Here is a 10026-nt window from a genome sequence, read left to right as displayed (position 1 = left end):
AGCTCTGTCCTAGCCAGGAAGAGGCTGTGATCTTTCTGCCCCTGGTCCTTGCCACATTCAGCTGTGCAGATGGGAAGGAGATCCCACTGGTGCCAGGGGGAGGCGCCGGAAAAAGAGAATTGTGTGGGGCTGCCACATATGCAGAGGTCCGCCCAAAGCTGGGCCACACCTGGAGACCAGAGCCCATGGCTATGGCTATGCTGCCACTGGGCGGTGCCACAGTCATCTGCACAGATGGGAAGGAGTGCCCACTGGTGCCAGCCGGAGCCCCCTGAGAAAGAGGATCAGGTGGGGGTGTGGTATCCATAGGCTCTACACCAGTGTCAGTCCCTGACTGGGGAGCAGAGGATGTGCCTGTGGCTGTACTGCCACTCGGTGGTGCCATAGTCATCTGTGCAGATGAAAAGGAGTTCCCACTGGTGCCAGTGGGTGCACCCTGGGGAAGAGGATCAGGTGGAGGTGTGGTATCCATTGGTTCTACACCAGTGTCAGTCCCTGTCTGCAGAGCAGAGGATGTGCCTGTGGCTGTGCTGCCCCTGGGTGGTGCCATAGACATCTGTACATATGGAAAGGAGTTCCCACTGGTGCCAGCGGGAGCCCCCTGGGAAAGAGGATCAGGTGGAGGTGTGGTATCCATAGGTTCTACTCCGGTGTCAGTCCCTGTCTGGGGAGCAGAGGACGTGCCTGTGGCTGTGCTGCCCCTGGGTGGTGCCATAGACATCTGTACAGATGGAAAGGAGTTCCCACTGGTGCCAGGAGGAGCCCCCCCAGGAAGAGGATCAGCTGGAGGTGTGGTATCCATAGGTTCTACTCCGGTGTCAGTCCCTGTCTGGGGAGCAGAGGATGTGCCTGTGGCTATGCTGCCACTGGGCGGTGCCACACTAATCTGTGCAGATGGGAAGAAGTTCCCACTGGTGTCAGTGGGAGGCCCCGGAAGAGGAGCATTGTGTGGAGGTATGACATATATGGAGGATGGCCCAAAGCTGGGTACCACTTGGGGACCAGAGCCCATGGCTATGGCTGTACTGCCACTGGGCGGTGCCACAGTCATCTGTGTAGATGGGAAGGAGTTCCCACTAGAGCCAGTGGGAGGCCCTGGAAGAGGAGCCTTGTTGGGAGGTGTGACGTATATGGAGGATGGCCCAAAGCTGGGACCCACCTGGGGACCAGAGCCCATGGCTATGGCTCTACTGCCACTGGGCGGTACCACAGTCATCTGTGGAGATGGGAAGAAGTTCCCACTGGTGCCAGTGGGAGGCCCCAGAAGAAGAGCATTGTTGGGAGGTATGACGTATATAGAGGACAGCCCAAAGCTGGGCACCATGTGGGGACCAGAGCCCATGGCTATGGCTGTACTGCCACTGGGCGGTGCCACAGTCATCTGTGTAGATGGAAAGAAGTTCCCACTGGTGCCAGTGGGAGGCCCCAGAAGAAGAGCATTGTTGGGAGGTGTGACGTATATAGAGGACGGCCCAAAGCTGGGCACCATGTGGGGACCAGAGCCCATGGCTATGGCTGTACTGCCACTGGGCGGTGCCACAGTCATCTGTGGAAATGGGAAGAAGTTCCCACTGGTGCCAGTGGGAGGCCCTGGGAGAGGAGCATTGTGTGGGGGTGTGACGTATATAGAGGACGGCCCAAAGCTGGGCACCATGTGGGGACCAGAGCCCATGGCTGTGGCTGTACTGCCACTGGGCGGTGCCACAGTCATCTGTGCAGATGGGAAGGAGTTCCCACTGGTGCCAGTGGGAGGCCCCGGAAGAGGAGCATTGTGTGGGGGTGTGACGTATATAGAGGACAGCCCAAAGCTGGGCACCACCTGGGGACCAGAGCCCATGGCTATGGCTGTGCTGCCAAGGGGCAGTGTCACAGTTGGCTGTGCAGAAGGGAGGGAGCTGCCACTGGTGTCAGGGGCCAGAGGCCCAGAAAGGAGAGGATCAGGTGGAGGTGTGATGTCCATTGGAAGGTCTGTTCTGTTAGTGTCTGTGTGTACAGCAGAGGCTGTAGCTGTGGCTGGAGATGTCAGTGGGTTCCCAGAGCCCAGGAAGGGCTTCTCCTTTCTGTTCTTACTCTTCCCTGCAGGCACAGTGGATGGAGGTCCAGTCCCTGGGGCAGCCATGGGAGCAGAGCCCAAAGGCTCCATGCATTTGTTATCTTTGGGGGCCTTCTTTCTGTTCTTACCTTTCCCTGCTGAAATGGTGACTGGAGGAGCAGTCCCTGGGGCAGCCAGGGGAGCAGAGCTTAAAGGTTCCCTGCTTGTCTTCTCTTTGGGGGCCTTCTTTCTGTTCTTACCTTTCCCTGCTGGAATGGTGTCTGGAGGAGCAGTCCCTGGGGCAGCCAGGGGAGCAGAGCAGGAAGGCTCTGTGGGATCAAAGACCTCAGGGGCCTTCTCCCTTTTCTTCTTACCCTTCCCTGTTGGAATGGTGTCTGGAGGAGCTGTCCCTGGGGCAGCCAGGGGAGCAGAGCAGAAAAGCTGTGTGGGGTCCAAGACCTCAGGGGCCTTCTCCCTTTTGTTCTTTCCCTTCCCTGTTGGAATGGTGTCTGGAGGAGCTGTCCCTGGAGTAGCCAGGGAACCAGAGCAGAAAAGCTGTGTGGGGTCCAAGACCTCAGGGGCCTTCTCCCTTTTGTTCTTTCTCTTCCCTGTTGGAATGGTGTCTGGAGGAGCTGTCCCTGGAGTAGCCAGGGAACCAGAGCAGAAAAGCTGTGTGGGGTCCAAGACCTCAGGGGCCTTCTCCCTTTTCTTCTTACCCTTCCCTGTTGGAATGGTATCTGGAGGAGCTGTCCCTGGAGTAGCCAGGGGACCAGAGCAGAAAAGCCGTGTGTGGTCAAAGACCTCAGGGGCCTTCTCCCTTTTGTTCTTACCCTTCCCTGTGGGAATGGTGTCTGGAGGAGCTGTCCCTGGAGTAGCCAGGGGAGCAGGGCAGAAAAGCCGTGTGTGGACAAAGACCTCATGGGCCTTCTCCCTTTTCTTCTTACCCTTCCCTGTTGGAATAGTGTCTGGAGGAGCTGTCCCTGGAGTAGCCAGGGGAGCAGAGCAGAAAAGCTGTGTGGGGTCAAAGACCTCAGGGGCCTTCTCCCTTTTCTTCTTACCCTTCCCTGTGGGAATGGTGTCTGGAGGAGCTGTCCCTGGAGTAGCCAGGGGAGCAGAGCAGAAAAGCCATGTGGGGTCAAAGACCTCAGGGACCTTCTCCCTTTTGTTCTTACCCTTCCCTGTGGGAATGGTGTGTGGAGGAGCTGTCCCTGGGACAGCCAGGGGAGCAGAGCAGGAAGGCTCTGTGACATCAAAGATCTTAGGGGCCCTTTCTGTTCTTAGGGCCCTCTTTCTGTTCTTACCTTTCCCTGCAGGGATCATGGGTGGATCAGTACCTGGCAGAGGCTGGGAAGCAGAGCAGGAAGGCTGAGGGCTACTGGTGAGGGTGGAGTCCTGCTGCTTTCTGTGGTTACTCTCCCCCGCAGAGATCAAGGGTTCAGGAGCAGTACCTGTGGCAGGCAGGGGAGGAGGGCAGACAGGCTGTGTGGTGCTGCTGATGTCTAGGGCCTGCAACTTACCCATCAGCCTGGCATTCACAAGCTGGAATGCTGCCTCCTTCTCCTGACCTATGTGCTCCGCGGTGATCTTATAGCTCAGTTCCGGAGGTGGTGGCAGCCTGAGGGGTGGCCCTTGGCGACGCCTCAGGAGAGGGATCTTTCTTCTTCCTAGGCCAGCACCCACTGGTGTCATCTCGTGTTCCTTTCTGGTTTCTTCGTGTCTGGATGGTGTGTCTGCCACCACCTCGTTCCCGGTCTTGCGGGGAACTTGGGGGGCCGAACACGGTTGCTGGAGTCTGTCCTGCCTGGCCGCCTTCAGATCTTTGGCGGAGCCCTGGGGCGGCCTGGGGTGCGAGTGGGCTGCAGCCCTCCTGCGCTGTCCTGGCAGCCCCCCGGTGGAGCTGTAGGAGCTGCTGATGGCATCTCGCTTGGTGGAGCTCACACAGGAGGGCTGGGGGGAGGGGGCAGCTGGAGCTCTGGCGCTCTGCCTGCGGTGGTCTGTGCTCAGAGGCCCAGGCCTGGGGACATAAGGCACCTGGCCTCGCCGGCCCACCACGGGCCTGAAGGCGGACAGGGGCCTCGCAGCCTCCTGGGCGGCCCTCCTCTGCTGAGCCTCCTGCCTCAAGAGCCAAATGCCCGAGCAGTCCCTGCGGGAGGACCTACGGCTGCTGCTGCGGCGTGTCTGAAAATCCTCTGCGGGAAGCACTGGCCTCCCCAGAAGAGAGCCTACCTGTTGGCCCATGGGCCCCAAGGGCCGCAAGGGCCTCAAGGGCCTCAAGGGCCAAAAGGGCCTGCAGGTAGGGGAACAGTGCTCCGGGCACTCTTGCCCAGAGCACTGAGGTCAAGCCCGGGATGCCTGATGCCTGATGCCAGACGTCAGGACCGGATCCGCGGGCACACTGGCTAAGCGGGATGCGCCCACCCAGGGCTCTGGGCAGGTGCCGAGAGGGGCCCACAAAGGTGGGCCCTGGGGGCAAGTTCCTGCCCCCGCGGGCAGGGAGCAGGGCTGCGGGGCAAAGCTAGCCCCGCCGCACTGCTCCCCGGAACTATTGGGGAACGGGGGGTACTTCTATCCCAGACCTTGGCAGAGCGCACTGCTTGGAGCAGCCAACTGCTCTGTGGCCTGAACCGCAATGCTTTGTTGCCAGGACGCGGCTTCGCAGCTCGAGACCAAAACCCGCCCCGCAGGCGGGTGCTCAGGCCCGCGTGCCCGCGTGCACAAACGGTCAAAAGCCGCACGCCCGGCGCGTTTGCAACATTTTGTAACCTTCCAGGGAGGGCGGTCCCTCTGCCTCTCTGCAGCAAGATGGGGACAGGAGCCCGCGACCCTGAGGGATTGCCATTGCTTGCAAACAGGCTGCAGGTTTCCCGCCCTCCTACCCAGGCTGAGGCGGACAGCTAAGGGGAAATGAGCTGCTGCAGTCCCTTGAGGGCCCTGATGCAGAGCCCTGGGGCTGTCACCTGTGGGCCCTGATCCTAGGAGGAGGGACCAGGGGAGCAGGGTTCCTGCCTGAGCCCTGCCTGGGACACTTGAAAGCTTTGGCATCAGGCTTTTGCATCTTCCTGCTCTTGCCCTGTGTGTGAACTGAAGAGGAGAGTAACCAGCCTCTGGTATCCAAACAGGCAGCATTCCTTTCCTCCTCTTTGATTCCTGAAGTTACACCCTGCCTGTTCCTGCCTTTTACCCTCAACCTGAAGAAAATCCCTTCGTGTGTTTCTGTAGCAAGCCTTCTAGTAACAGATTCTCTTGCGTTTTTCTCCCCTTCTCTAACCTTCCTGTTTATATTCATTTGGGCCCCAGAACTTACATCACAGGCACACAGTGCCTGGGGGGACCTTTTCTTTCGGCCCTGCAAGGTGTTCTCTCAGTCTCTTGTGGCTGGTGTGTTTTCCATGGGAAGTTTTAAATTGACATTTCCTTGTATTGGTCCTGTTATTTTCTCTGAGTATTTTGCAGAATTGTCTTTATGCTTGTGTATTGAGTTGAACGTGTCTTGGGTGAGACTTTTCCCAGCATCTTAGATGTGTTTTCCATGAATTGTGACCTATCTCCTACTTTATCCTGTATCTCTCTTGTTCCTCAACTCCTCCTTTACCCACGAGGATGGTAAAATGTTAAAATGTTTTATGTTGCTTTGCATGTCTCTGAGACTCTTAACTGTTTTGTTCTTTTTTCTTTCTCTTTGCTTTTAGATTGGCATTTTAATGCCCCGCAGAGTCTTGGACTCTTGTTCTTTTTCTGATGGAAGCTTATTTATTTCCATTAAATGAATTCCATTGATGTCATATTCCATTCATGTCAAGGGTATTGGCCTTTCCCTCTCTCTCTCTCTCTCTCTCTCTCTCTCTCTCTGTCTCTCTGTCTCTCTCTCTGTCTATGAGAATGGTTGTTTCTAGTGTTGTAGGGGAAACTGACCCAACAGTAACCAGGAGCTCAGGAGAAGAAAGGAAATTTAGTGATCTCCAGGGGAGTCATCCTCAAAGTCTAAGGGGGTGATTGCATAGAGCTTGTCTTTTCTATAGAGTGGCAAACACAGGTTGCAGGGGACAGTTGCAAGCTTTTAGCTGAAGGTTGTGGTACAATGGCTATCTTGTGGTGAACATAGTTGTGTGTAGCAAAGTTGTCACCACGTTCCCAGGGCTTTCAGTTGGATGAAATCATATGATTTAGCTGAGTTCCGTGGCTGAGAACAGAATGGCTTTACCTTTGCTTAACAAAGTGTCTACAGTTTGATCAGGCTTTCTGCTTTCATGGTAGGTGTTTTCCATGATCCTTCCTTTAAGTGGGTTGTTTCAGGGCTGGATATTGCCCTTTCCCTTGAGGATTGGTCAGATGGTCTCAATTTTCTATATGTACTATTGCTTAGTTTTGGATAATGCCCTGGACAGTTTGCTGGTTGATTTAGGAGACTCTGGTTCCTATCCTCAGGCAAGCAATGGTTTCTCTTGTTCTGTTGTTCTGCAAAGCTGTCAAGGCAGCAGGATCAGACCGCATCCTGCATTTGCTTTGCAGTGTCCAGGTTGTGCTCAGGCCACAGTGCCCCACCCCCAGCCCCGGTGGTCTACTGGATGCCTGGTGGTTGATAGCTCAGTCGCTTTCCAAAGCCTTTGCCTTGCTTCTTTGGAACTATTCTGTGCAAGCCGCTCAGTGTGAGTCTAGACCTTGTGCTGGCTCTTACACAGACTTCAGTGATTTCTTTCTGCAGCTCTCTCCTCTTTAAAATGCCATTTACATTTTCCTGCCACAAGAAGAGAACTTCCCCAGGGCAGGTCAACCCTCAGGCCATCAGCAACAGGAATAGAGTACAAACATAGTGGCAATTTTCCTCATTCTCTTCATACAGCAGAAGTCACTGCCTGTTCCTTTGTGGGCACAGGTCATCTGTTGGGGCTTTAGGTCCCTCTGCCTCTCTTGAGACTGCTGGACAACTTTGCAACCGGTAAGGAAAAAAACGCACAAAAGTGGGATGGGGATGACTCTTTAAGCCTCAGACGCACCCCCAGCCCCGAGCAGAAGTCCACACTTCTCTGGATACAAACAAGGATTGGGGTCCAGAATTTATTCTTTCAGTGATTAGTGGAATTTACTTTCCCTAGACAAAGCTGGAAGACACAGAAGGAGAAACTCAACATGGAACAGCCCATTATGGGCTGTTGTTCTCCTTTGGATTCCAGTCCCCATTTGCCTGGTACTGCGTGCTTGCAGCATTTTGAAGTACAGTACATGCTTTCTGCCTGTGTCTGGTTCCAGTTGTCATTTGTGCGGGAGAGAAGTTATCTGGGGCTTCCCATCTTTCCCTAACAAAGTTCTATGGCTACTAAATTAATTTGAAAGAAATGTACTTGCATTGTTACCTATGATAGAGTTCCCTTCTTTTTAGTGGCAGAATACTTTTGAATTGTAGGAATCGTATGGCCTGGTTTTTATCCATTGCAATAGTAACGTTTATATTGCTTCTACATCTTGTTTGTTATGGAAAGTGTTGCTGTGAACATGGGAGCGCAGATGGTTTCACTCCTGGTTTCTGTTGTTTTGCAGAAGAACCCAGAAAGGTTAGTGAAGTAGACCAATCACAGAAGGACACATACTACACGATTTTCTTTATATGAGATGCTTAAAATATAGCAACCTTTCAAGGAGGCAGTAGAATGGTGATTTCCAGGGTCTGAGGATGAGGGGAATGTGCATTGCTGGGCTTTTGGTATCGAAGGTGTATGAATTCTGTACTTCTGTTACAACAGTGTGCCTATAGGTAATAAAATTGTAATAATGTGTGTAGAAATTTTGTAGAAGTGCAGATTTCACATTGTCTATCATAATGAAAAGCAGTGTTAGGCAGTTTTGACTGACAACCAAAGATTTAAGGCTATAAAATTGAAGGATTGATTCACTGAATAAATATCAAAGTCTATAATCAGGCAATTTACAAGAAATGAAAGCTAGAATTATTTCACAACAAAGGAATTTAATGAGTATCTCACAAAATATGTGCATATAAGTGCATATGAGAGATGTGTATATCTATTTTACTATAATCCTAGTATATTGAGATGTTCTAACTTTCCTATAAATCTAAAGTCGCCTGGTTTGTAATTTTGTTTATTGTTCTATAATTTTGTGAGTGGAGGTATTATTGGTAATAAACCAGGAAACAGTCGTGGTTTTTGATGCAGCCTTCCTTGCTATTTCCTTTAGGTGTTTCATTCCTTGACTTAAAGAAACTGAACAGTAGAAGAAAGAACACTGGGTGGCAGACGGGGCCACAATGAAGTACAGGAGGAGGTGTCCCTGCGAAGTCAGCATCAGCGCCATATCACCCTACGGGCCGCTCTTGGTATGAAATCCGCTTGAATTAGTGATAGGTTTCACTCATGTGGGAGCCTGCCAGACCTCACGTGGTGCCTGCCCAACCTGGTGCTGGACCCTAACATGACAGCGTGTCCCTCTAATATTGATTTCTGTGTTCTTCCTCCGAGCTCCAGTTGACCTTTTTGCTTTTCCTGCATGTGCCAGCATCTCCCCCATCAGCTGTCAGTAGGTCTTTCTGCCCGCCTCTTCACACACCATCCCCTGTCAAACCTAATCAAAGCCCCATGGTTCTTTGTCTGCCTCAGAGGGATCTTGCACTCTTTGGCAGCTCTCCCATGCCCACTGATAAGGCCTTTTTTCTTTTCTGCCTTTGTTTCTCTGCTGAGCCAAAAAGCCCCAACAATTAACATGCTCAGTTCTGGAAAAATAACAAGTCTCATCCAGTGCAGGTGAATGCAGTCAAGAACATTGTTTTCATTGCACAGCATTAGTGCTTAAGGAGTGAGAGCAAGGCAGAAGAATATGGTGCATGATATAGTGTCTCTCCCTCCTCTTGATATAGAAATTTAAATGAAAGGCCCAGGGATTTAGCTCAGTGGCATGAGTGCCTGCGTGGCAAGCATGAGGCTGTGAGTTCCATCTCCAGTACCAAAAATAAATACAATAAAAAGCAAGAAAGAAAAGGAATAGAAATTCAGTGAACGTGGCTTTTTTCACTTAGTAATGGACCTGTTTTTGGTAGTCATGGAGTTTTCAGTCCCTCCGTGCCTCCTTATCTTGATCTGTCCTGCCCCAGCTCAGCATGTAACACTTCATTTGTAGTAGTCACGAAGTAATGAGTGAAGGAGGTATAGAAATAAATGAAGGGGATCGTGTAACACATGGTCATTTCTTTCATTTTTATTCATAGAGAGAATGAACTCTAAGACACAAGAAAGGTGATGTGAAACATTGTCTGACAATCAGTGAAAACAGTGGTGTGGATTCTTGGGTAAGTGCATTTTGAAATTTCTAGAGGATATAAAAACAACATTTTCGATTTCAATCAGTTAGAATGCTCTTGAATTTCTTTTAAAAATTCATTTAAAATGGGGACCATTTTGCCATATTTCTGTCTATGTACTAGAGTTAGTCATATACAAGCGGAATTAATGTTTCTTTTGTAATCTTATATGCAATAAGATTAACCAATATGATCATTTAACAGCATGGGGATTTGTTTGTTTGTTTGTTTTTTGGTGGTGGGGATCAAACTTCTGACCTCTTGCTTTCCAGGTAGGCACTTATGCCATGAGCTAAATCCAAAGCCCTGGTCTGGGGCCCTGGCCTGGGATTTAGCTCAGCAGTGTTAAGTGCCTGCCTGGAAAGTGTGAGGTCATGAGTTTGATTCCCAGTAGCCAAAAAAAAGTCAGCACACTTGAAAATCACTTCTTTAATCATTTTTAATTTGATTTTACATTTGTTGTGTGGGTGTGGGAGTAGGGAACCATTGGCTCAGTTGTGATCATGTGACATTCAGTGTCAGGTACTACTGGTATTGCAAGACATCACCTTTATAAAGTTAAATTTTATTAGAAATGCTTGCTTGTCTTGCAAAACACTTGCACAACAAGTTACTCACAATCTAAGCATTTTTAACTCAGATTGTTCACAAGCATCTGCAGTATCAGTTTTTTCTTTTCTTCTTC

The 10026-nt window shown here is 51.2% G+C and overlaps 1 protein-coding gene and 1 long non-coding RNA gene across 2 annotated transcripts; one reads left to right on the top strand and one right to left on the bottom strand.

Annotated features, from left to right (window-relative positions):
• Positions 1 to 653: 653 nt before the first annotated feature.
• LOC134478177 (mucin-2-like) lies at positions 654 to 2459 on the bottom strand. Its single transcript, XM_063258664.1, has 2 exons — positions 1243 to 2459; positions 654 to 721 (listed from the first exon to the last, which is right to left on the bottom strand). Exons 1-2 carry the CDS (start codon positions 2141 to 2143, stop codon positions 654 to 656), a joined length of 969 nt encoding a protein of 322 aa, XP_063114734.1. The 5' UTR covers positions 2144 to 2459.
• Positions 2460 to 4772: 2313 nt separating this feature from the next.
• Positions 4773 to 9774, top strand: LOC134478008 (uncharacterized). The gene is made up of 4 exons (XR_010050350.1): positions 4773 to 6968; positions 7510 to 7581; positions 8225 to 8363; positions 9249 to 9774. It is a non-coding gene; the product is annotated as an uncharacterized LOC134478008 (long non-coding RNA).
• Positions 9775 to 10026: the final 252 nt, after the last annotated feature.

This window comes from Cavia porcellus, unplaced genomic scaffold (assembly GCF_034190915.1).
Source record: "Cavia porcellus strain 051 isolate PalLab524CR breed Dunkin Hartley unplaced genomic scaffold, mCavPor4.1 scaffold_11, whole genome shotgun sequence".
Taxonomy (NCBI): Eukaryota; Metazoa; Chordata; class Mammalia; order Rodentia; family Caviidae; genus Cavia; species Cavia porcellus.
This window is presented reverse-complemented; position numbering and strand designations above follow the sequence as displayed.